The 26,678-nt window shown below is 50.1% G+C and overlaps 1 protein-coding gene across 2 annotated transcripts; it reads left to right on the top strand.

Moving 5' to 3' along the window:
• Nucleotides 1–26,511, top strand: Col6a2 (collagen type VI alpha 2 chain). Of its 2 annotated transcripts, none has more exons than XM_051186955.1 (28): nucleotides 1–152; nucleotides 7,894–8,042; nucleotides 8,157–8,755; nucleotides 8,963–8,983; nucleotides 9,660–9,725; nucleotides 11,017–11,070; nucleotides 11,174–11,218; nucleotides 11,522–11,548; nucleotides 11,750–11,776; nucleotides 11,865–11,909; nucleotides 12,222–12,275; nucleotides 12,699–12,761; nucleotides 13,336–13,398; nucleotides 13,570–13,659; nucleotides 14,201–14,263; nucleotides 14,784–14,846; nucleotides 15,114–15,176; nucleotides 15,588–15,650; nucleotides 16,141–16,191; nucleotides 16,559–16,594; nucleotides 16,934–16,996; nucleotides 17,633–17,695; nucleotides 17,870–17,905; nucleotides 18,355–18,400; nucleotides 18,552–18,704; nucleotides 18,862–19,314; nucleotides 19,417–19,455; nucleotides 22,896–24,539. In XM_051186955.1, the coding sequence occupies exons 2-28, from the start codon at nucleotides 7,922–7,924 to the stop codon at nucleotides 23,189–23,191; spliced, it is 2,763 nt and encodes a 920-aa protein (XP_051042912.1). In that variant the 5' UTR covers nucleotides 1–152; nucleotides 7,894–7,921; the 3' UTR covers nucleotides 23,192–24,539. The 2 variants fall into 2 exon arrangements, with proteins under 2 accessions (XP_051042912.1, XP_051042911.1); XM_051186954.1 differs by lacking the exon at nucleotides 22,896–24,539 and adding an exon at nucleotides 25,456–26,511 and having other exon boundaries at nucleotides 2–152.
• Nucleotides 26,512–26,678: the final 167 nt, after the last annotated feature.

The following is a 26,678-nucleotide window of genomic DNA, read 5'->3' as shown; positions in this document are numbered from 1 at the left end:
CTTCCCCTCCCGCTCTGTCCTGGGCCGCCCCCGGTCCCGGTCCCCTCCCTCCTACCCACTCGGCGCCCGCATCTCGGGCCGTCAGGACCGGGCAGGACCGGGCCTCTCCTCGGAAGTGCCCAGACGGCCTCTCCTTGGAAGTGCTAAGCCAGGTAAGCTCTGTGGGGTCCAGCCTAGCCAGGAGGGGAAGAACAGGGCTCTAAGGAGGGACTGAGTTCTCAGTGGTCACAATTTTATGCAAACCGACTGACTGTCCAGTCCCGGGGTTCAAGTGTCCAACTAGCCCCTAAGTCTCTGTGGGATATAGTCTAGTTGGGGTGCAGGCTTCCTTTTGGTCTGAAGTCCACAGCTTTCTACTAACCACTGATGGCCCAGACTCTCTACTTCCACAGTCCACAGAGTGTCTGGCATCTGGTCAGATCCATGGCCATGTCTAGCAGGTCTGAGTTACCTCTGGCCTGGAGGACATCTCCGAAGGGTTAAGGAACCTAAATTGCCTCGGTGGGAAGACATGGTGTGACTTGGACACAGGTCCTGTTGGCCTCTCTGCAGGCTACAGGGAAGGGTATTTACTCATGGGGAAGGTAGCAGCTCCTCAGATGGGCTTCAAGGCTGTTCTGTGGGCAACAAAGAAGTGAGTCTCAGGTCCTATGGGTGCGCAAGCCAGGAGCTCTCAAGGAGAGAACCAACCCTCTCCCTGAACTTACTCTGAGCTTAGGGAGAAAAGCGGGAGTTGAGGGACCCTAAGGTGAGAGAGGACCCGAGTTAATAATACCTGTCACTCTCCATTCCTACCCCCCCCCCCCCCGGGACTCCCTAAGGCACAACCAGAGCACAGAGTTTAACCATGGAGGCAGCTCCTTATAGATAGCAACACAGCATAGCTCTCATGGAGCCTGGGTGTTCAGGGATTATCCCCATGCTCACCTGAGGAGCCAGTGCCATAGAGGGACCAGGTACTAAAGGGGCCATTTAAGGTTCACACTAACTTACTGGGGTTTTTTTTTTCCAATTAAATAGTTCTGGCTTTGAGGCCAGCACACGCTTAGGGAGGGGGAAAAAAGAAGAAAGGGGCATTTGAGACTTCATCTCACAAGTACTGGAGGTAAAGCAGATCTGAGGGAAGAGGTAGGGCCAGGGGCTGGGCTTGGACCTAGGGTTCCAGGGAACAGGTGATAGATACCAAATACCCCAGACCAGACCAGAGGGGCTGAGCATGGGGTGGAGAGCAGCCCTTCTGAGGGCTGTGCATCACTCTTAGGGACAGTGAAATTCTCTACCTAATAAAATGGTGTCAGGCCTAGACTTTGGAAGCAGCTGATAAGGCTGCTGCCACTTGGGCAGTTTGTCTGCTGGAGGGTGGATTCCTTCCTGTCCAGTGGTGACTTGCCAGCACATCCAGGCAGCTCTGCTTTGGAAGGGTCTCTCAGCAGGACCTGGGAAACCCTGCTGTGACTCTAAGAATCCAGAATGAAGGAACTTGGAATTTTCACAAACCCTGGCATGGGACACCAGCCACACCCTCCCTCCTGGAGATGGTTCTGCTTTCTGATCTCAGAATAAGATCCTGCTTAGAAGCACTTACCGATCTCAGCTAGCAGGGAGTCTGGGGTGTCTGGATGCACAGTGTATACCGACTGTTCACAGCCCAAAACACTGGGTTAAGATGTAGGGATGGCATGATTTCTAGAATGCAGATGGTTGATGTGGTTTTTGCTTGTTCTTCCTTTTACAGAGCCCACACTTCAATGTCAGCCATGCTGTCTCTTTTTGCTCTTTCATGAAAAGTCTAGGAATTTAGGGAAGCCCACAAATAGACAGGGATTGTAGGGTACTACACATGAGCAGACCTGGGAACCCAGCCTCTGCCCTGACACTGGGATGGACCATACGATGGACAGCATCCCCATGCATGCACACAGACCCACTGGAGATCCAAGACACAAGCACTAGCTAGACATGGGATAGCTTCCTAGTCCATGTGGCAGACAGTGACATGATCAGGGAGTACGGAGCTCAGTTCTGGGGGCGCTTACATCACTTGTCTGACACCCACCAGAGAAGTGGGGTAGAATTTGTATCATCTGGTCTCTGCTGATCTGCCCATCTTGGTGTGCAATGCCTCAATTGTGAGTCTGCTCTGCCTCAATTGTGCAGCATTACCAATCACTGGCTATTTGTAGGATTATTGTGATTTGCCTGGTCACGATTTCCCCATGTTCCTTTTCTCTTTTAACTACTTGGATATGTGCTGAGACTCTGGTGAGGGAGGTGAAGGACTAAATCTCTCTATATTTACTTAGAATGCATGAAAACATACCCAGAACTGGTAGAGCCATATCGTTTGGCAGTTCTGTCTGTAATTTTTTGAGAAGTCGCCAGGGTTTGGACAATTTCACCAGTTTACACTTTCATCAACAGTGCACAAGGGTCCCCACATTGTACTTGATAGCCCCATCATGTGTCATTTTCTGATTGGTTGGTTTTATTGAGAGAAAGAAAGAAAGAGGGGGAGGGAGAGAGAGAGAGCCACATGCACACACTAGGGCTCAAACCTAGGACTTTGTGCATGCTAAGCAAGTGCTCTACCACTGAGCCACACCCCCAATCCTGCACTATAGTTGTTTTTTATATTAAATAGGTGTGTGGAACTCGCTAATGTGCTTCTGCTTTCATCTATGATTAATTTTAATTTTCTTCAAAAAGTTTTTGTTGACCTAGCTAAATACTTGTCAGTTTTGTTGGTGTTTTCTGAGAGTCAGATTTGGTTTCATTGACTTTCTCCATTTTTTTTTTTTTTCCTAATATGTATCTTGTTTTTCCTCTGTTCATCTTTATTGTTCTCTGCTAGTTGTGGATTTGTTTTGTTGTCCTTTTCCCACTTCCTTAAAGTGTAAGATGGGCTGTTGGCATGTGCTCTTTCTTAGCTTTTACAGCTGTGTGCCTCCCCTTTTAGCACTGTTTCTGCTGTGTACATTTCAGAACTTTTTATTGGTTTTTATTCATTTCAACTGTTTTCTTGCTTCTCTTGTGTAGTTGAATTTTTTTTTTTTACACTTTGGTCTTTGGGGGCCCACCACCCAGCTCCCAAATAAATCACACACAGAGCCTTATTCTTACTTATGAATGCCCGGCCTTGGCCTTAGCTTGACTTGTTTCTAGCCAGCTTTTCTTAAATTATCCCATCTACCATTTATTTGCCCCTTGACTTTTACATTTCTATATTCTATATTCCTTTCTGCCTGGCAGCCCTGCCTATCCCTCTCCTATTGGCTGTTCAGCTCTTCATTAGATTGTTTCCCCAGTTTCCCCTTGTTACTAATATCTAACTTCACTTCCCTGGAACTTCAGAAGGTACATTTTAGGGTGTCTGTCTTGACAACGCTATTGGCCTGGGCATTATTGTATCTCCCATTCCTGCAATTCTCTTCCCCTCTGGATGAAGTGGCTTCCCAAGTACTTAAGGAATAAAACTTTATTCCCCACTTTATTTTTTTCTGTTGCCATGTCAGAGCCATACATTAAGAGGCTGTGACAGGTCCAGAGGAAACTAGAAAGTTGTTGTGTGTGCCCATGGAGGGGAACATGGGGCGGGGCAGCTCAGAAGGAGTCCAAGAAGCCTTCACATTTACTCAGGTTGATTCTTGTCACAGAGGCAGCCTGAACAATACACAATAAAAAATTAAAACCTCCATTCATCAGGGAGGAAGAGACTCTGAGTCCCAGAGTTACTCCATTATTACACTCAAATCTCCAGTTTTCAGCAAATTATCACAAAGAACATGAAAGAATGACACTTCATCCAGAATTCATGAGAATTGCAATGGGAGATGAAAACAATTGCGAGGTCAGTAGATATACCAACAAAGAAGGGTAGACAGACACATGGCTCAGTGGTAGAGTGCTTGACTAATGAAGGGAAGAAATAAATCAATAGAACCTATGTTCTATGAAAACAACTCACTGGTAGAGCTACTAGACAAAGGCATTAGAAAAGTCATTTTTAACGTGCTTAAAGAACTAATGGAGGATATAAAGAAAGTGGGGAAATGATGTATGAATGGAAAGAACTAGAAAAATCTAGACGTAAACTAAACAGCCCTGAAAAGTACAGAATTGAAATGAAAAGTTTTACTAGAGAGAGTCAGAGGCATATTTGAGCCATTGAAAGAATCAGTGAACTTAAAGATAGAACAAGGAAATTGTCAAGCCCATGGGAAGAGAATTCTTGAGAGAAGTGAACAAAGCCAAGTGTCATACAAGAAGTAGAGAATTGAAGAAACAGTATCTGAGGACCTAACAGATTTGATAAGTGGCATGAATATTGCCATCCAAGAAGCTTAAACTCCAAACAGAATGAACTCAGAGGCCTATACAAAAACCCAATAAAATTTAACTCCAAAGATGAAATCTTGAAGGCAGTTTTTTAAAAAATGACTTGTCAAATACAAAGGAGCCTTGATAAGTTTACTGGTAGATTTCTTATCAAGTCCAGAGGCAGAGGGTCAATGCAGTCAAAGTGCTGGAGATAAAACACTACCAATTAAAAAGCTATACCTAAAAAAAAAAAAAAAAAAAAAAAACCATCCTTTGAAAGTAAGGGAGAAACCGACATCACTAGATTGACAAAAGTTGAGGAAGTTCATCATCACTTTCCTTGCCCTGAGAAGAATGCTAAGGGAAACCCTGAAGGTTCACATGAAGGATGATGGACAGTAATTCAATGCCATAAGGAAACATAAATATCTCAGAAAAGGAAACTATGGGGGCAACCATCAAAAGCTAGTGTTGTTGTAACAATGGAGGGCAGCTCCAGTCTGGGTTTCTACTTGATTAAAAAGCTAATACATTTTTTAAAAAACAATTATTAGTTTAAGAGTTAGTATTCCACTTTTTATTTGTAATTTCAAAATCTCTTTGCTATAAGAAATTAGTATATTAAAAAGTTATAGGGATGGAAAGGTGGCTCAGTGGTTAAGAACACTGGCTGCTCTTCCAGAGAGCCCAGATTCGATTCCCAGCACCTACATGGTAGCTCATTACAGAATGTAACTCCAGTTGCAGGGGATTGGACATCCTCTTCTGGCCTCCTTAGGTACCGGGCACACATGTGTCACACATACATACATTGAAAAATACCCACCCACATAAAATTTAAAAAATTAAAATTTAAATATATACTAGTTATGTTTTGAAATGGTATATGGTCAGCCTTCTGTATTCACCTTTTCCATATCTATAAATCCAATCACAGATTGAAAATAAAATTGTCTGTACTGAATATTTATAGACCTTTTATTATTCTGTCAGTGTCTTTAAAATGTCATATAACAAATATTTATTTCCACGCTTGGTATTAACAGCAGTCTAAACATGATTTAAAGCATATAGGAGGATATACATAATTATATATCCTGGAGCCAACTCCCTTAAGGTATCAAGGTACAGTTGCATGAGAATAGAGTTTTTAAATGGTGTGTGTGTATGTGTGTGTGTGTGTGTGTGTGTTGGGTATGTGTATGTGAGTTCTGGTGCCCATAGAAGCCAGAAGGGACCATCAGGTCCCCTGCAGCTGGAGTTACAAGAAGTTGTGAGCCATACAACATGGATGCTGGGAACTGACCTTGGGTCATCTTGCAAGCGCAGGACACCTTCCTAACACTGAGCCATCTCTCCAGCCCCAGGATGGAGTTTTATGACACTGACAGGTGAAAGGAATGGGGACAGGGATATTAAAGGAAGAGACTATTTATGCCATTAAAGAGGTACTGATTCAAACAGTTTAAGTTTTAGGAACTGAAATACAGTCTCCCCGGTAACCACCTGGAGAGAATAAACAAATACCAAAGAAATGATAAGAGTATCTGAACATTTCATGACTAAAAATCAACTAAACACAAATGTAGACAGTTATAAAAAAAAAAAAAAAAGATAGGGACACAGATGAGTAAGGTATAGGGAAAACGAATGCTAAAATAGAGGCCACCCTTTGTCAGTAATTACTCTTAATGAAATTGGGTTAAACTCTGCAATTAAGAAACAGATTGGCAGAATGGATTTAGAAAAAAAAAATAGTCTCAAGTCCCCTACAAGAGTCTTGCTTTACATTTCTCAGGCTTGCCTCGGCCCTCAGCCCTCCTACCTCCATCTGCCATGTGCTGAGCTCACAAACAAATACCACATCTTAGAAGCTGTACACCATCATTTCATTGTCCAGCAGTGATTTGATGTGAGAGGACTACATAAGCATAGGAATATCAGGAGGTGAAAATCAGGAGTTGTCTTGGGACAATTATGGCTGCCTATATAACTGCCAACGATTTTTTTTCCTTTAGCTGTTTCCTAGAGTTTGTTTTTCCCCTTTTGTTTTTGGTTTTTTGTTCCTATATGGATAGTTTTAAAGTTCCCATTACAAGGTAGATTTCCCAACTGGAACACTTCACATGAGTGTGCCTAATTAATTCTGTTTTCCTGGTAATGATGGGCTTTCATGACCCTCAACACAAGGTCCCTCTGGCATCTCTTTGTTTCTCCTAAGACCTCTGTCTTTTCAGTTACCATTATGCTCATTTTTACTTCCATGATCTATTCTATGATTCCTGTCTGTTCTTACCATCTCTATCAACAATTGCTTATTGTCTTAGTTAGGGTTTTTAATTGCTGTGGAGAGACACCATGACCACAGCAACTCTTATAAAGAAAGTATTTCATTGGGGTGCCTTACAGTTTCAGAAGTAGTCCATTATCATCATGGTGGGACATGGTGGCATGCAGGCAGATATGGTGCTGGAGAAGGAACTGAGAATTCTACATCTTGACTCAATGGCAACAGGAAGTAGACTGTGTCACTGGGAGTAGCTTGAGCATAGAAGACCTCAAAGCCCACTGTCACAGTGACATACTTCCTCCAACAAGGAGGAACAAAGCCACACCTCCTAATAGTGCCACACCCTATGAGCTTATAGGTGCCAATTACATTCAAACTACCACACTCATGTATAGTCAATTCCCTCTCTCTCTCTCTCTCTCTCTCTCTCTCTCTCTCTCTCTCTCTTCTTTTTGAGATGGGATCATGCTGTGTAGACTAGCTGGTCTTGAGCTCATGGCTTCTGTCTAAGACTCCCAAATGCTAAAATTACAAGAATGTGTGTAATACTTAATACCTTCCATTTTTAGTATGAAGTATGCTGCTCACTGATTCTACTTTTTTTTCAACTAAAATAATGTAGCATCTGAAGTTTGGAGTACTCTCTCTAATTGGATAAATTTTCCAGATAACAAGTTAGGGCAAAGTCTCTCCAGGGGCACAACCACCCCTGCTCCAGAGAGTTTGTGTTGCTTCTTTGCTAGTGATCTTGCTGCACTCGTGGTGGGGAAAGGGCTGCCCCTCAGCCTGCTGGCACCTAGTAGAAAGTCATATTAAAAATCACTGTGTCTGACTAGCTCTGACCCCGCTCAGTCCATACCAATGCCCATGTGATGGGGATCAAGCTAAGGGAGAGGGATATGCTTAGTGCCCCACACTGAGGCTAGGACCTATCTACTGAGTGAAATGGGCATGTTTCTCCCTCCGCCTGTTCCTGTTCAGGCCCTGGAGTGAAATGTGTAAAGAGACACTGCTCCCTGGTGTTTCCAACCCACTCAAATGGATCATCTGTGTGTACCCTGGCCCCAGAGAACAGGGAAGGGCTGAATGTCTAAATCCAGCCTAGAACTGAGCCCTGCAGCCAACTGAAAGTTGGAGAGATACAACTCTCCCACCGGTGGGGGCAACAACATGGGTCATGGAGGCCCCTGTTTCCTGAAGGAATTACCAGCCAAATGCATCCCACCCTGGGAGGTCAGCATTGTATTTGTGGGCGGTGTCTGTAATGGTCCCTGCTTTTATTGTAGGACATCAAGGCCCGTGACTACTATCAAGATGCTCCAGGGTTCTTTTTCTGTGCTCCTGCTGGGGGGGCTCTTGGGAGTCCTCCACGCTCAGCAGCAGGAAGTCATCTCACCCGACATCTCTACCACTGACAGGAACAACAACTGTCCAGGTACCTGACTGTGGCTGTGGAGTTCTGGGAGAGATGTGGTATTCATAGGGCTCACATTATAGCCCCCACTTGGCAAGCCCTGATAGGTTTAATGTTGTCCCTCCCCCACTCCAGAGAAGGTTGACTGCCCAGTCAACGTGTACTTCGTGTTAGACACCTCGGAGAGTGTGGCCATGCAGTCCCCAACAGACAGTCTGCTTTATCATATGCAACAGTTCGTACCTCAGTTCATCAGCCAGCTGCAGAATGAATTTTACCTGGACCAGGTGGCCCTGAGCTGGCGTTACGGTGGTCTGCACTTCTCGGACCAGGTGAAGGTGTTCAGTCCACCAGGCAGCGACCGGGACTCCTTCACTAAGAGCCTCCAAAGCATCCGCTCCTTCCGCAGAGGCACCTTTACTGACTGTGCCCTAGCCAACATGACACAGCAGATCCGGCAGCATGTAGGCCGTAGGATGGTCAACTTTGCTGTGGTCATCACAGACGGCCACGTCACAGGCAATCCGTGTGGGGGCATCAAAATGCAGGCTGAACGTGCCCGTGAGGAGGGCATCCGGCTCTTTGCTGTGGCCCCTAACAGGAACCTAAATGAGCAAGGCCTGCGGGACATCGCTAACACCCCGCATGAGCTCTACCGCAACAACTACGCCACCATGAGGCCCGACTCTACTGAGATTGACCAGGACACCATCAACCGCATCATCAAGGTCATGGTGAGTAGCTGTGGCAGGGGCAGAGGTTGGGGATATTGTCCACTCACCAGTGTGACAGAGTTAGAGCTGAGTGTGTCCCTGTGTGACTAAGGCAGTTGAGGGAGGTTAGGGTCAAGTCCTCTCTTATCCACCATCCCCACCCAGACTGGGGAAGCTTCACACACATCCCCAGGCTCAGGCTAATCCGGGTCTTTGTCTTTTCTGCAGAAACATGAAGCCTATGGAGAGGTGAGTTGCCCTGTCACTATGGTGCAGCCTATGCTACCTGCTGGCAACCAAGACTGCTGACCCAACAGAGGAACAACACCACACTCCTGGTTTCCCAGGGCCTTGAGCAGACCAGAGCAGCACAGGACTGAAGTTCACCTGCTCTGTTGGGCCTGATACTCTTGAGCTTGCATGAAGCCCCAGTCCAACCCCAACCAAACCCAGGCTGTGTAGTCCCCTGGGGGCTGGAACTAGAGTTACCTACCAAACACATGACTCCTGGAGAAGCCCAGACTGGGGGGCTTTATCTAACCCAGACTGGAAGCCATATACCTGTCTTGGCATGCTATAGCCTTGGGTAGGCCTGCCCTACTCCTTTTATGGAAACATAACCATCCTAGAGCAGCTATTAAAAAAAAAAAGGCAAATCAGTCCCTGTATACAGATGGTGCCTAGCTCTTTGGTCCTTGTTACCGTTTGACATTGTTTGTCCCAGCCTCACTTAGCTAGATGATTTGACTAAGCACTGGCCACATCTGCCCAGCACCTGTGTGTCTGGTCCTTCATTCCACTCTGTTGTCTGTATGGGTGTGTGGGAAGTTCCTCTGGAAGTTCAAGGTTACACCTGTCCCCAGTCCATACCAAACTGGAGATTTGTCCTACCTACCTGACTTGCTGTCTGTCCACCTCATTTCAGTGCTACAAGGTGAGCTGCCTGGAGATTCCTGGGCCCCATGGACCCAAGGGCTATAGAGGACAGAAGGTAAGAGACCCGGAGAGCCTGGGACTCATGTTCCAGGAAGACCCCTGACCTGCCGGAATTCCACACTGAAGGCCAGCTGGCTGTGGATGGCCTCAGCACTTCCAAACTCGAAAATCTAAACTTTTAAATGGTGCTTTGAGAAAAGTAGGAAATATATTTAAAAATTTTAAGATATGCCACCTAAAATACATTTCCAAAATAAGAAATCATGCTCATGTGGAAAAATAACACACAAGGTACCCTTTCTGTCAGTGACATAACTGCTGATTGACGCGAGACATCCACTGGAGATTTACTTTATTCTAGACTAGCCCTGAGGACTCGGCTTTGAATGGTCACCTGGCATTTTTTTTTTTTTCTAACAACAGAGCTGTATAAAATGAACCCCTTCCAATTTCACTACCACGGTGTCTGAAATTGGCAATTCATGTTTCAGAAAGCAGAAGGGTAGGGAGGAGTTAAGATGACACCAGTCATATGCAGTGGCTTAGAAAGAAAGTTAAAAAACAGCCTCATGCTCTTTGCTAGCACAGTGAGAGCTTCTACAGCAGTGGGTAGCTGGCTGAGACATCTCCTGGGCCAGCCACTCTCTGACCTGCTTCTTCCAGTCCTGCTACAGCTTGGAATGAATTTGCCACCCAGGGCCACCTCACCACTCACACAGCGGAGTGGTGATTCAGGCCCCGGGAGGTGAATGCCACAGGGACTTCAGAGCCCAGCATAGCTGTGATACATAGGGTTCTGATCACTTGCTCTGCTTGGTCTCCTCCCTCCTCTCTCCTTTGCCTCTTGATTTTTTTTTTTTTCTTCTCTGTCCCTTTGCATTTAAAGTGAATCGGTATTAATACATTGCTACATTTATTATATAAAACTTCAGCTCCCTGGGAGCCTGATTTTATGTGGTTTTTCTGAATAGTTCTAGTTCTTTCAGTCCATGCCTTACCCCTGCCTATCCTATTTAAGTGGAACTAGTGTCCCCCATGTGTTCCATGCTGGCCTATGGAGAGCCCAGTGTGTATAAAGCTGTGGTCTGAGCTATGGTACAGAGGTTCCAAGCCTTAGCGTCCCCAGCTGAGAAGATGCTCTGCCCCATTTGCAGTGTGGCTTCGTGGAGAGCTGTCTATCGAGGCTCAGAGAAGACAGTCAGCAAGGGCCTGGTGGCGCCAGCTGACCCTATTCCAAGATGTTTCTACCTGGAAAGGGAACAATAGCTCTTGCCATATCACCTCTCCCAGGAGACGACAGAGTTCCCTTGCCTCAATTTACCCTTTTCCCTGTCCTCTACTTTTAGGGTGCCAAAGGCAACATGGGTGAGCCAGGAGAACCTGGACAGAAGGGGCGACAGGTAAGGTCCCCATATAGCCTCTGGCCCCTGATGCGACCCCCAACCACTCTCCCTGCACCCAGGGCTGGGATCACACCCAAGGTTCTTTGTTTCTTCTTCACAGGGAGACCCTGGCATCGAAGGCCCCATTGGATTCCCAGGACCCAAGGCAAGTTTCCTACCTAGGGCTGGGATGGAGGAAGGGAAGTAGAGGAAGGTCAATTTGGGGCAGTTCCCCACCCTGCCCTTGGGGACATCCACAGCCCAGCCCCTATTGCCAAAGGGAAATGCCTCTACAGTTTGAAGGTCACTCCAAAACAATGTATCCAGCCTGACCCCTCCTCTATTGAGCATGTGTTCAGGACCCACATATGATTTCTAGGCATGACACAGACACTGTGCACGCATCAGGGCTCTACTGCACCCGCCAACATGCCCTGGGTAACACATCGTCTTTTTCTTCTGCCCTTAGGGTGTGCCTGGCTTCAAGGGAGAGAAGGTAAGTTGTGGTGCCGCACAGGACATAGAGCTACCGACAGTACACTAGCCTGTCGGCTCCTGGAGGCAGACCTAGGTTCTGGCCTAGGTCTTAGTTCTGGCTTCATGTTTGGGCTGGGGGGCGTCTTCATTTGCACCCCAAAGACAGCAGTGTCTGTGAAGCTTGGAAACTTGGCTAACACTTTGCTTGCCTCCTGCACAGGGTGAATTTGGATCAGATGGTCGGAAGGTAAGCCTGAGAGGATGGGTGTGCCCTGCCATGCTGCTCAGAGGGAACAAGGATTGGGACTAACCAGTCTCTTTTCTTTCTTCTCCAGGGAGCCCCTGGCCTAGCTGGGAAGAATGGAACCGATGGGCAGAAGGTAGAATCACCAGCCCCACCCCCACTACCTCCCCCAACATGCACATAAGTCTATTCACACAGATACATATGTAAACACACACACACACACATGCACGCACGCACTTGTGCATTGTGAGGACATTCTACACCCACGCACCTGGCCTGGTTCTGGGATTCTGTCTCCATGAAGCCAAATGGGAATCACCTCACCTTCCTGTGCTCTGACTAGGGTGCAGCTGGCCTGTCATACAAGGGCCTGAGTATGACAGTACCATCACTGATGTGCATAGACTCCAGATCTACACTCTGATATTCCTACTTCTTCTTTCAGGGCAAACTGGGCCGCATTGGGCCTCCTGGCTGCAAGGGAGACCCAGGAAGTCGGGTGAGTAACTTCACCATCCTCACTGTCTGTCACATGAAACATCATTCAAGGAACATGGCTACCAGGCTAGGCTTGAAGCAAGACTGGATTCTCTCTTCTGCCTAACCTCTCCCTGCTTGGCCTTCACCTCAGCCTGGAACTCTGCTAGTCTTGGGGTCACAACCCACCCCCTCAGGATCCTATGAGCAAACCCCTAGACACATACATATGGTTTCCAGGTGGAGCTCATGGTCCTAGGCTAGGAAGTTCTGAAACTTTGATGGCCATCGAGGGTGGTCTTAGGCATGGCTCTTCCTGAGGCAGGACCTCATAGCCTGTGAGCAGCAGCTCTGGGGGCCCGGCTGTGTGTGAGTGTTCTTGGCTCGTGGGAAGCATAGTCCACCTGTCGTAGCACTCAGTAGGGGTCTTTCTCACCTTCCTCAGGGCCCCGATGGATACCCTGGAGAAGCCGGAAGCCCGGGTGAGCAAGGAGACCAAGGTGCTAAGGTAAGGGCTTGGCTAGATATAGCTCTAGAACAGGCTGTCACCTCAGAAATCCCTACCTCAGGACTCCCTGTGCCAGCTCACATCAGTGAGGGGACAACCCAGGCTGTGAAGCCCAGCAGCAAAGCCCTGTCCTCAATTTCATGATTCAAGAGCAGGGTCACATGTAGTACAGCTTGCCAACCTCCCCTTTCAAGCTGGCTGAGATCCTGAAGGGAGCTCTAGTCACTGTAGTTCCTACTCCCTGAGGCACTGGTTACCCTAGACTTTTAGCCACAGGATAGGCAGCTTTTTCCTAGGAGCCCAGACCATGCCCCTTCTACCTGCTTCCTCCCTCAAGCCCCTACCTAGCAATCCCACTGTTACCAGGGCCTCACACAGGGCTCCTCCCCCAGAGAGGGCAACAGACTTTACACTGGGCTCATGGGTTGGTCTTTTGGGCACCATAGCAAGGTCTCCCCCCCCCCCATGCCTGGCATCCTGTGTGCCCCAATAACGTGGGGGGATTTAGATGGTCCTGCCCCACTGCCCAATACCTGTCCATGAACAAAGCTGATGTCACCCCCAACCCTTCCAGGGGGACTCTGGCCGCCCAGGATGCAGGGGACCACCAGGAGATCCTGGAGACAAGGGAAGCAAGGTGAGTTGCTGGCCTGCTCACTACTCTTGCCAGGGTGTGGTCCACACTGTTCTATGCCCTCACATGTGGGGAGGGATGGTAAGGAATGGCTAAGGGAGCCATCATGCAGTAGCCCCTGTACATTCCTCAGCCATGCTCCCAACCACGCTGAATTGTTCCTGCCCCACACAGGGATATCAAGGCAACAATGGAGCTCCTGGAAGTCCGGGAGTGAAAGGAGGCAAGGGAGGGCCTGGCCCCCGGGGACCAAAAGGAGAGCCGGTGAGTTTACCCTGCACCTATAGACCCCAAGCCCCTCAGCCTGAACCAGGCCCCTGCTTTGGTTGCTTTGGGCTCTTCTGTGGCATGACTCTGGGCAGCAGGGTTTATGAAGTGCCATTAACAAATGGCACTGACTGAGGATAGGCAAAACCCTCTGTTCCCAAGCAGCCCATTCACTATAGTCCCTTCAGAGATCCCCCAGGGCTGAACTTGGCATAGGGACCCCACCCTAGGGCTGACCCTTACAAGAGACTGGGGATACCCAGTCAGGGAGGATCGGAAATGGCCATGCTGATTGTCCAGGCCGCATCGCAATTATTGACCAGACTTATGGCCTGACCAGGAGCACCCACACCGAGTTCTGACTTTCTCTGACCTGGACAATACTAACGCAGCAGTAGTATGAAGATAGACCCATGAACACAGATACCCAGGAAGATATCATTGGGAGGGAACACTAGGGAGAACAGGACTACAAATGGCCCATGTGGCCCTCCCAGCAGTTTCATTCCTCCAGCGCCCTCATGGTCATTCTCTACAGGGACGCAGGGGAGATCCTGGAACCAAGGGCGGCCCGGGCAGTGATGGTCCAAAGGGGGAGAAGGTGAGTTGCTCTGTAAGGAGCCAAAGGGTCTGCTCTGGAATCTCCCCATAAAGCTGAGGGGTTGACTCCATCTTCATCCACCAGGAGAACAAAACTGAGGCCTAACCACTGAGCAGGGTTTAGTCCCTGCACTGTCTGAGAAAGAAAGAATCACTCCCAGCTGTCCCTGGGGCTTCTGGAAGGGTGCCACCCATCCTGTATGTACACAGGCTGCATACTGCTCCATCTTGCAGCATCCCTACTGCAGACATACACGGCATTAAAAGAGCTTTCCTCTAAGCTGGTTAGGGTCCCCGCCCCCCACCCAGAGTGACCTTAGCAAGATGGATGCTGTTGGTCTGTGGGGATGACAGGACATCAGGAGGCATTCTGACATCACACCAGTGTCAGTGTCTTTGTCCCAGTGGAGTGAATAACTTATTCCTATAACCCCATCATCACATTCCCCCAATACCGCCTCAGAGAGGGGACATCAGAATCGCTCCTTGGCCAACACCTGACCAGTCCTGTCTTCTCACAGGGAGACCCTGGACCTGAGGGCCCTCGAGGCCTGGCTGGAGAAGTTGGAAGCAAAGGAGCCAAGGTATTCAGGGCAGGGGGTGGCAGATACCAGACTGAATGGGGCTGTCCCAGAACAGGAGGTGACAGAGGCCAGGCTGGAGAAAACTATGCCCAATAACCTTCCTACCCCCACTTAACCTTCTCACAGACCCAGGCAAGGCAAGACCACTGTTGGGCAGTGAGTGGGTGAGGACAGCTTGACCTCACCCTGAACCACAGGGTTGACATCAGGACCCTGTTGGTACACTACTAGACCTCATCATCTTACCCTCATCTCATTTCTTCGCAGGGAGACAGAGGTTTGCCTGGACCCAGAGGCCCCCAGGGGGCTCTTGGGGAGCCAGGAAAACAGGTTGGTAGCAGGACACCAGAAGCCCAGAGGCCATGACAGCATTCTGCCCCCCCAGGCTCCCACCTACTCCTAACATTGTTCTCAATCCCAACTGTTCTCTACCCTTCCCCTAACCCTTCATCGACTCCCCACCCTGCCCCTTACCCCATCCACTCCTCACCCTGCCCCCTTGATCTCCCCACCACACCTTTCTCCAACCCCCCCACCATTCTGCCCCAGACCCCCTTCCCACTCCCCATCCTACTCTACTCATCATCACTTACCCACTCCCCACTCATCCCAACCCCTAATCCCAGGCAAAGTGGTAGCCCTGGTGCCAAGACCTCCCATCTTCTCTGAGCTGGCCAAAGTAGGTTAGGTCATCACCATTTCAGGTGACAAGGCCACTTCTGACTCCTCTCCTGCCCTCAGGGATCTAGGGGAGACCCTGGTGATGCTGGACCCCGTGGAGATTCAGGACAGCCAGGCCCCAAGGTATGTCCCTTCTTCCTGGCAATATGGGATGGGGTCCAAAGCAGTTGCCTTTAGGGGTACCAAACAGGAAGGTTACAAGAATCTTGGAACCCTGTAGCAGAAGAGAAGCCTCTGTTGAGCCTCCCATCCCCAGCTCCTAGTGAGACTGGCCAGGGCAGAGAGACCTAACCTCTGAGCTTGGAGATTGGCAGGAGACCATGCAGCCTGTCTTCTGCTCTCCCAAGCAATGGCCTTCCTGAAAAGATGGCAGGATCTTGAGGGATGGACAGCCACATGGGCACTGCATGGTCCCAGTGGCCCCTCTAGTGTGTGCCCCAGCCCCTGAGTTACCCGGCACATCGGTCACACACACTCCAGTCCAGAGATGTACAAGCAAGGCTAGGCTCACAGCCTGCCTTCCCACCCTACACAAAATATCCTGGTCCTCATTTGCACTATTTGGATATGCCTCCTTATCAGTCACTACAACTAACTCAACCTTTGCCTTCAGGGAGATCCTGGAAGGCCTGGATTCAGCTACCCAGGACCCCGAGGGACATCTGTGAGTCATGGCATGGGACAAGAACTCCCAGGAAAACCCTGTGGGCTGGGCCCCAAGGATTCTGTGGTTCCCTATATGTGGGACTAAGATTAGGAAGGGGATGGGACCACCTGTCACCTGGCACAAAGGCAGATCCAGCCAACATCAGGAGACACCAGGGGTCAGACATAGCCCAGGACTGGGTCAGCATGGCTCAGCAAATGTGGGATCTGTGGCCTTTACCCAAGGTGTGTGAGCTCCTATATAATTCTGATATCCAAGAAGTCATGAGGAGTGAACTCAACACCCAGGGATAGTGGGCTTCGCTTTCCGTAGTTAGACTTGGGGTCTGTGACTGCAACTTGTCAGACTTTTGCTTGCTTCACAGGGTGAAAAAGGAGAGCCCGGCCCACCAGGCCCTGAGGTACTTGGGGGTCTTGTCCCAATTAGCCTTTTCCTAGTTGGTTTATGGAAGTCCTGCATGCCATGTCCACTTTGGGAACCTTCTTTTGGTCATGTCCTTGGCCCAGAACAATCTACATGGGCCCTGGCTGGGCTTTAAGTGGTGGGTTAAAGGACACAACACAGTGTCCTTTTCCAAACAAAGGCTAGGTCTCCCCTGAAATTTTCCAGCATTTGAACTCTACATATGACTTCTGTGTCACCTCCGAGTTCCTGGAAGTCTGTGGAAGGTCTTATAGTGTGGGGGTGGGAGTGTGCATGCCACCCATTGCCTACAACTAACATGTGTCTTATGTTACAGGGAGGCCGAGGAGACTTTGGTCTGAAAGGAGCACCTGGAAGGAAGGGAGACAAGGGCGAGCCAGTGAGTGTCACCGTCCTATGCTCAGGGCAACAGCCTAGCGCATGAGGAGGGCCTAAGATTCCTGAGAAAACACCCAGCCTGCCTGGCACCAAGCCCTTGAAGGGAATGGTCAGGCTCAAATGCCTCCTCTCTTCTTCACCCCATCCTCAGCCAGCACCTCCCATTGGTTCCTTGGCGCAAGCCCAACCCATATCGTCTTCACTTTCATGTCCCTAGAACCATTGGGTGTCTAGATGGACATGTGGATGCATGAAGAACAGTAAGGGCAAGACAGCACAAATAAGGATGGATGGCAGATGATGGTGGATGAACAGATGGGTGGGGCTGGCAGTTCAGTGGAGGGATGGTAGATGGGTGAACAGGTAATGGATAGATGGGTTGGTAGAGTGACTAGAGGAGCATGGGATATATCAGCAGAATTCCTTGGTGGTCTTGTACTCTCTTGCCTACCAGGCCCTGATAGTAGAAGCTTAGGGCATTCCTGGGGCGACATCAGATTCAGGATGAAGTGGGCAATGCGGTCCTTCATGCCCACTGTACTCCCAGCAGAGGCCATTGACAGAGGAAATAAATACTCCTATGGGGCAAAGAGACCTCCCAGGGCCATACTGAGTCTACTTCCCTGTTCCTCCTCAGGCCGATCCTGGTCCCCCTGGTGAACCTGGCCCTCGAGGGCCAAGAGGAATCCCAGGGCCTGAGGTAAGCCACCTCTATTCCTTTGGCCCATATCTCCTGGACCAGTCAGGCTAAGGTACTTAGAGCATCCTGGTTCTGCCCTTGGTGGGCCCATGGGTTGGTAAGCACTGGGTGGTGTCACTAGGAGCAACTGGGACCCAAAAGTCTCACCTCTCACTGTTGTCCTTTGTCCTCCAGGGAGAACCTGGCCCTCCTGGAGACCCTGGTCTCACGGTAGGTGTCACGTAGTGTGGAATCAGTGTCCTCGTGTATAGGTGTCCTTCTCCTAAAAAGCAAAGATCGAGAGCACCATGTACAGGGGGTTGGCAAAAGCAAAGTCAAAGGAGGGAACTCGGATGGCAAAGTTAGCAGGCATATGGGCTGAGGTCAAAGCCAACAGGTTTGAGGTTGGCAGAGACAAGGTCAGAAGATGCATCAAGGATGGCAGGAGTAGTAAGCTCAGAGGGCACTCAGCAGTGGTTAGGTTGGCAAGAACAAGACCATAGGACAGGGGTCAGTGGGGAAAGTTGGCACTGGTAAGGTGTGAGGGCAAAGTTGGAGATGTGTGTACTCTACATGTTGGCATGGTCACCAGCAGTCATGAGGTTAGGGACTACTATGGAAGCCCTCAGGAAACAGTAGGTGCTCCCTGTCTAAATGCATCCATTGGGGCTCTGTTACAGGAATGTGACGTCATGACCTATGTGAGGGAAACCTGTGGGTGCTGCGGTGAGTTGGCCTAGTGCATCAGAGTGTGTGCACCATTGCAGGAGGGATGGAGTGTTTGGGGAAAGGATCACTCACAGTATCCCTGGCCCTGTACTCTAAGGGTCTTCACACTCTCTACCTACTAACCCTGTCATCCTATACACACTTCCAGACTGTGAGAAGCGTTGTGGTGCTCTGGATGTGGTCTTTGTCATCGATAGCTCTGAGAGTATTGGCTACACCAACTTCACCTTAGAGAAGAACTTCGTCATCAATGTGGTCAACAGGCTGGGTGCCATTGCCAAGGACCCCAAGTCTGAGACAGGTCAGTGAAAACTATGAAGGACCCTGAGGCAGATCAGAACTCTATCTCTAGCCAGCATCATGCTTTGCCTGTGATTTCATTCAAGGTGGCTGAGTCACGGTGACCAAAGTGGGAAAGCAGACTGGTAGACACTGTTCACACTGTTTCGCCTTTGTAGGCACACGTGTGGGTGTGGTGCAGTACAGCCACGAAGGCACTTTTGAAGCCATCCGGCTAGACGACGAACGCGTCAACTCCCTGTCCAGTTTCAAGGAGGCTGTCAAAAACCTCGAGTGGATTGCTGGTGGCACCTGGACACCCTCTGCCCTCAAGTTTGCCTACAATCAGCTTATTAAAGAGAGCCGACGCCAGAAGACCCGGGTATTCGCAGTGGTCATCACAGATGGACGCCATGACCCCCGAGATGATGACCTCAATCTTCGGGCTCTGTGTGATCGAGATGTCACTGTGACGGCCATCGGCATCGGTGACATGTTCCATGAGACGCATGAGAGTGAGAACCTCTACTCCATCGCCTGTGACAAGCCACAGCAGGTGCGCAACATGACACTCTTCTCTGACCTGGTGGCCGAGAAGTTCATCGATGACATGGAAGATGTCCTTTGCCCAGGTGAGTGGTGAAACCCAGTACCTTACTCCTAGTAGACTAGTAGGTGACCACTGCGGGCCCAGCAGGAATTAATAGAAACATGGTCTTTTTTCTCTCTTATAGACCCCCAGATCGTGTGTCCAGAACTTCCCTGCCAAACAGGTAACATGGGTACCTGAAACCCTAACCCCAGACAAGCAGAGTAACCCCAGCATCCTTCTTGTTCTAATAGCCAGGGATGCTACAAGGAATTGTGCAGCCTCAAGGGTTTGCCACTGTGGAGGTGCTTCCTTAGGGAAAAACCCCTGAAGTTCACCCCTGGCATGGTAGAGTCAAGGGCTCAGGATGAGGACTAGCTGGGTACCATCTGGGCAGACTGCTGGCCTGGCTGTGCTTGGCTCTTGGCCACTAATCAAAAAGGCATTTCAACACAAAGGGAGTCTCATCCAAGAGTCTGAAATCTCCCTAACACTGGGAGCTCTCCTTTTGGTTCATGGGGGTCATAACTAGAGCTATCCATTTGCCAGGGCCTGGCAAGCTCTTGTCAAAAGACACCACCCTAAAACTGATGGGCAGAATTTTAAATGGAGTTCTTAGTTGGTCTAGATAATAAAATGCTGGAGTCAGATATAGAGGGAAACACTGAGAGATCAGAGAGAAGGAGCAAGCCACAGCACACCTTACCTCCTAAGCGTCTCAACACAGAAGAGAGCAATTTCCTGTTTGTCCCTGCTTATATCCTTTTTCTGCCCAGCTACGTCACTTCCTGTCTGTCTATACAGACCTCCAGACATCTATGGTTAGCTAGTGGCAAATTTCTGCTCAGCTACATCACTTCCTGTCTGTCTGTACAGACCTACAGACCTCTATGGTTAACTGTTGGCAAGCTCCATTCTCTGACCACCAGACAGGCTTTATTTGTGCAAGAAAGATATCACCACACAGAATGGCTAGTGTGCACTATCTGGGGCAAGCACACTGATACCCATCAGCAGTGGATTGGCTTTGCTTCTAACCCCGCGGCTTCCTTAGTGGCCTTCATGATAGGAGGCTAGAACCAGAGCTGCTACTCCCAAGGGAGGGTTGGAGATGTCCCTGCTATGCTGAGACCTTGTCAGTGCCTCCCCAGACACTGCTACAGAGTGACTGGGCAAGAGCCTCAGGAAGATGTCCTAGAGCCTCAAGAACCATGCTGTCCCCTCTGCAAGCCCTGCCCCTCCCAGGAGCATTGAGTGGTGAGGGCAGTTTTGCATTATGGGGCTGCTGTGCAGATGCACCATGGTATTACTCCTTGTAGCCTGTACTATGCAGCTGCATCTCCCTGCAAACTCTCACTGTTCCTTGGTCCTTCCCAAAGACAAGGTGGCCTATTGAGCATGTGCACAGGCTCTGAGACCACTAACAGAAGGGACATGTGGACTAGGAGTCAGGGTCTCACACTATTCAGGGGTCATTACCAAGAAAACACTCTCAGGGCATGCCATGGCCTCAGCCACCCAGTGAAGTTATCTGGGGAGGATTGGGTGAAGCTCAGAGCACTAGTCTCAAATTGCAAGTCAAAGTTTAGGGGCCATGTTTGCAGTGAGACCCCAAATCCTGGCTCTTGGCACCTTGATTGAACCCCAAGATGAGCTGTACCTTTGGTGGGTCATGGTATCAGACTGTAGCACAGTATTGTTAAGTGAGGTTTGTAGAGAGGAGGCCAAGGCCACAGATGGCTCTGTCCCTCCAACACAGAAGCCAGACCTTGATCCATGATTCTTGCTCCTGATCACAGTTGGAAATGTCCAAGTTTCTGCTCCAAAGTGTGACATCAGCTATGTGTTTCTGTGGCTGTCTTCATGGAGTAGCAAGTTCCTCCATTTAGTTGTTGAGCTTTGTCGTCAGGAAAGGAAGGCATTGAGTCTTGTCACATGCTTGCTCTGTTGGTGACACCTCATGAGGCCTCTTTAGCTGTGAAAGCAATGGTCAGTCATGTTGGTTTTCTATGTTGAGTGAGTCTTGTGTCCCTGAGGCACAGCCCTTGCTCTTGGTTCACCTCAGTTTTACTTGCTGAATTTGATCGGCTCATGTCTTATGGAGGAGACTTTGCCTCTGTGTTCAGATGCCTCTTTGCATCTTCCCTTCTGGTAACATCTGTGTTTGGCTTGTATTGGGTGACACTGGGTGATAGGTTACAGTGGTTCCAGTGTGGGGCCAGGGTCAGACAGTTCCCACCAGCACTGGAGGGTGGCAAGGTCAGGAGGAAATAGGGACTTCGGTCTACACTGAGGTCTTAGAACCCACAAAGCTCAGTGCTCTTACAAGGCCCCCTCTATATTCCCCAGCTCCCTAACCCCCTTCTACTGCCTTATAAAGCACATTTGCATTTACTGCTATATAAAATTTCAAGGTAACTTAGCTGTGGTGTTTGGGGACCCAGTGACCTTAGATAGGTCCCAGGTGACATCCTTGTGAGCATTTCTGATGTGAATACGGTATTAAGAACACTTCTGATTCTGACCTAACTCAGACCCTCTGATCCAAGTAGCCAGCTCTGTCCACCCAGACACCTGCCTCAGGCTAGGGATGGTGGCTAAGAGTGCCTGAGAGGCTCAAAACTGCAGGAAAAAATATGTAGTAATGTATGAAGTAATGGCCATGTTATCAAAGACTGCAGCGAGGCCTGAGTGCTAAGTGTGGAGGAAAGAAACAAGACCCTCTAGAGAAGGGAGTGTCCCCAGGGAGGCCTGAGGCCCGAGGTCCCCTTCCTGTGTTGGACACAGCTGGCCTGTTGGACACATCTGGGTGTCTTCGTGCCTCCTTGATTACCAGAGAAATAGGAGTGAGTTTGGCCATGACATCCATTGAGTCATACCCTTCTGCTCCAGCAGGCACTGGAAGCCAGAAATGGAGGCGGTAATGGGGGAGGGTAAAGAGGCAGAGAGAAAAAGATACAAAAAATAAAAGGAGAGAGGGGGAATAGAGAAACAAAGAAAGAGAAAAACAGGGGCTCGAAGAGAAGGGAAGAAAGGGACAGAAGCAGAAAGGGAGGGAGAGAGGCGGGACCCAGACACAAAAAGAGAAGAGGAACTAAGTGAGGGAGAAGAGGGGTGGGGGAGGGGGAAGAACAGAGGATCTTGCTCTCCCTTGGTGTCTATACCACTATCTCAGACCCTCAAAGACAGGTCCTGGGATAGCAGCAGATCATGTCTGGGACAAAATGTTAGCGGTGTGGTTCTGTCTGTGGGCACTTCCTGGAGCTGGCTCTTCCTAGGGATGCAGAAACATGGCACTGAACCAGAGATGATTACAGCATTTGTGCACATCTCTCAGCTGGGCTTGGGTACTAATGCTCCATGCTGAGTTTCCCTAGAGCTCTATGGATACCCCCAGACTGCTACTGTGCTAAGTCTCCTTGGCTGTGTTGCTTGCTCTCAGCTTCATCACCCCAGCAGGCCTCCTGCCTAGGCCAGACACTACCACCTGCTCCATCTTCTACTTGTCTCCCTGGCTCAGTCTCTTTGGTCCTAACTACTGTCTGTACTCAGAGGCCTAAGGAGGGCTGAAGGCCAGCCACACACACAGGAGCCCCTAAGTCTTCTCTGGACACTCCCTTGCAGATGAACCATGGCCTGGCAGCAAGCTACCGGTCACCTTCCTCCGCACGGAAGAGGGTCCGGACCCCACCTTCCCCAAGACCATCCCCCTGATCCAGCAGTTGCTAAACACCACGGAGTTCACTCAGAACCCAGCTGCCTACTCCCAACTGGTGGCTGTGATGGTCTACACCGCCGAGAGGGCCAAGTTCTCCACAGGGGTCGAGCGGCAGGACTGGATGCAACTGTTTATTGACACCTTTAAATTGGTGCACAGGGATATCACAGGGGACCCAGAGACTGCACTGGCACTCTGCTAAAGCCTTGGGTTCACCATGAGCAGTTAGCCAGAGCTAACCCCACACTCCTTACAGCTTCCCAGGCCTCCACCACAAGCTGAGGACTTAGGCAGTGGGGATCTGCTCTCCTAGTCAGAAACTTATGTTTTTAATGTTATTCTCTCTGGAGGGTCTCTCCTATTTCCTCCAGCCTCTGGTAGAGCTGTCATCCTTGGCTTGTGGCCACACTACCCTCTAGTAATCACTTTCATCTTCCCATAGTCTCTTATCTTTCTGCTGTGTCCCACCCCCCCACCCTCTTTTTTTACAAGGACATCAGTAATTGGATTGAAGGTCCACCTTAAACCCCAGAATCTCATGTCTGGCAAAGGACTGTAAAGGGCATTATGTTAAGGTTCTTAAGATGTAAACTTCTGGGAATCTTTCAGATGAGCACACCTCCTCAGTCGAGCTGAGCTGACCTGTGTTTGGGGGCATAAATTGGGGTGGGGTGCTATCTGAATGCTTGAGGGGTCCCCCCTCTTCCTGCTTCTGTTTGGGCTTCATGCTTTGTGTCAGGTTTGAGTTTATAGCCCACATAAACCATAGGGATGTGACAAGGGTCTTAATGCACCTCAGCTACTGCCATGTCCAGTAGATCAAAGTTCCAGAGCTGTCTGTTACTGTCCCCAAACACTGTATGCCCAGCGAGGTTTCTGGATAGATGAAGGCATGGTGGGAGTATGACAGGAAACTGAGGACCATCAAGGCATCCTCTCCCAGTGTGGGAAGTGGCAAGGGACCCACTGCAAAGTCACGTGCCATCAAGGCAAGCTCATGAACCTGGAGTATTCTGACTGAGCTCAAGGGACCTCATCAGGCTGGACTGATGTCCTTGTCCCCATCTGTTCCCCTCTAGCCCAGGGTAAGGCCTATCCTCCTGGGAAGGTGACACTCTCTCCCTGCTGAGAGATCACAGGTAGAAGAAGGGACCCCACAGAAATGGAACAGAGACCCCTGAGTCCCCAAACTCCCGATTACAAATGGGTCTTCATCATCAGCCTTTCCTGCTCTCCCCCAGACCCTGTAGATGTTGATGTTAAGGGATTGTACCCAATCCAACAGCCCCAGCTGTATGTCTGCCTCTGTGTTTGTGGTAATAACTGTGGGGGTGCCTGTCAGTTGTGAGGAGCTAGGAAGTCCAGTTGCCCCCCCAAAAAAAAACAACTTTCTAGACATTCTGAGCAGATTCCAGGGATGTTAGAATAAGGTATGTGGCTAGTGAGTTCTGTTAAGAAATACTCTGCCTATCTGCAGGCACTCCATGGCTCCGGACTCAGGGAGTGAGCCATGCTAAACGTGTTATAAAAGGATGAAACCTGTAACTTAATGCATTGCTGTGGTCAAATGCCAAGTTGGGCTAGTATACACAAGGATGGACCCTCAAACACCACTGGGGTTGGGTAGGGTGGGGGGTAAGATAACTGGCAGCTGGGTCCTGGCTCAGCATTCTTGGTCATACATGACTGGAGTCTGGCTATTCTTAATGTGATTCCCTGGGGTCCCAAATGACTGAGCCATGGCAGCATGCATGGGTGAACTGAACTGGTCTTTAACTAGGGAGAGCCTAGATGGATGTCTGGTGAATAAGTAACCAGGCCCTCGCCTGTGGTCTGATACCTGTGTGGTGGTGTGAGTGTGGCCTCAGCTTCCATTGTGCCCTGTGCATCTCTTGGTGGCAGTGTGGTCACCAAGGGCCCACCTGGACTCTTTCAGCCATACCCTAACAGCAAACCAAAGCCATAGTGAGTGCCCAAACTCGTGAGCCCTTCCTCTTTCTGGGCGATATGTGGCTCAGACAGACTAGGTGGCTCAGATGTTAAGTGGCCGCAGGGAGAGGGCGTCAGGTCCAAAGGCCCTATCTTGCCCCTCACCAAAGAATGACCTTTATGTGAGTAACTATATTTTGGGCTTTGGGGCTATTGAGTGTCCCAGAGGTGGCTGGCTGAGGCTGAGACCATGCTTGGTGACAAAAGATGGATCTTCTGGCCTCTAGTCAGATGTCTAGTTCTCTAGTTTGGGACCGTTTAAGAGGGAGCTCCAGGGAACAGTAGACATGCTCCCAAAGGAGCCTGAGTCAGTGAGATCACCTGGACTGCTCTGCTGAGGTCTCCATTGGTGGCTATGGGTGAAGCCCCAAAGTCCCAAGGTCTGGGATCCAGGGTGCAGAGTATATGCAGAGACAGGGTGACTCTTGGGCTGGCCACCCCGTGCCCGCCTGGGCCCACCTTACATCTTCCCTGCAGAGCTATATGTGGCCCAGTGCACACAGCGGCCTGTGGACATTGTCTTCCTGCTGGATGGCTCGGAGCGGTTGGGTGAGCAGAACTTCCACAAGGCACGGCGCTTCGTGGAGGAGGTGTCACAGCGCCTGACTCTGGCACGAAAAGATGACGACCCGCTCAACGCCCGCATGGCCCTCTTGCAGTATGGCAGTCAGAATCAGCAGCAGGTGGTCTTCCCACTGACCTACAACTTGACCACCATCCATGAGGCACTGGAGAGAACTGCCTACCTCAACTCCTTTTCTCATGTGGGTGCAGGCATCGTGCATGCCATCAACAATGTGGTGCGGGGTGCACGGGGTGGGGCACGGCGGCATGCAGAGCTCTCCTTTGTGTTCCTCACCGATGGTGTCACGGGCAATGACAGCCTGGAGGAGTCGGTGCACTCCATGCGCAAGCAGAACGTGGTGCCCACCGTGGTCGCTGTGGGCAGCGACGTGGACATGGATGTGCTCACCAAGATCAGCCTGGGTGACAGGGCGGCCATCTTCCGGGAGAAAGACTTTGACAGTCTGGCCCAGCCCAGCTTCTTTGACAGGTTCATCCGCTGGATCTGTTAGTGCGCGCCCACCATGCCCACCCATCCCTCCTCCATCTCCCCTCTGTGGTGCTAATCGGCCCCCAGCCCTGCCAGTCCTTGCTGGACTGAACACTTGAGTCTTCTGCAGAGTGAAAGCCCTTCTCCCAAGGTCTGAAACAGGAGGACTCTGGACCCAAGACCCCTTGCCTACCTTCAGCTGCCTTGGTGCTCCCTCCTACTTCTCCATCCCACCCATACCTTGCCCTCAAGCACTGGAGGACCCCAAGTAACCCCACTGCCTTTCCCACAGCCTCTGCCCCTCCACTTCCCTCTCCCCTTCATGCACCCCACATTCCCTTCTGAAGGCTGCCTGCCGGCCTGCACCAGTCATGCCCAGGGCCCTGTCCATCTCTGCCCATTATCTCCTATATCAGATCAGACCTGAGAGCTCCATGTCACACACCTAGTGGCCCAATAAAAGTTTTGAACCCCACTGATGCTGCCAGATCCCCAGTGTCTGTGCCCAACTAGGCCTTACCCCAGGCATGTACAACTCTGGGCCTCCTCCTAACACTATGGGAACACAGGCTATCTGCATGCCCACCAGAATCTACCACTGCCTGACCCCCAGCCCAGTTGCCCTACCCTCATGGGGCAGGGACTT

This window comes from Phodopus roborovskii, unplaced genomic scaffold, assembly GCF_943737965.1.
Source record: "Phodopus roborovskii unplaced genomic scaffold, PHOROB, whole genome shotgun sequence".
NCBI lineage: Eukaryota > Metazoa > Chordata > Mammalia > Rodentia > Cricetidae > Phodopus > Phodopus roborovskii.
The sequence above is the reverse complement of the archived record's forward strand: the minus strand, read 5'-3'. Positions and strand labels throughout refer to the sequence as shown.

Excerpts from the sequence above, each read along its gene's own strand:
- Col6a2 (XM_051186954.1), top strand. The coding sequence starts at position 7,922 with ATGCTCCAGGGTTCTTTTTCTGTGCTCCTGCTGGGGGGGCTCTTGGGA. Across the intron at positions 14,847-15,113 it reads TTGGAAGCAAAGGAGCCAAG|GGAGACAGAGGTTTGCCTGG; the intron begins GTATTCAGGGCA and ends ATTTCTTCGCAG. Across the intron at positions 15,651-16,140 it reads CAGGACAGCCAGGCCCCAAG|GGAGATCCTGGAAGGCCTGG; the intron begins GTATGTCCCTTC and ends CTTTGCCTTCAG.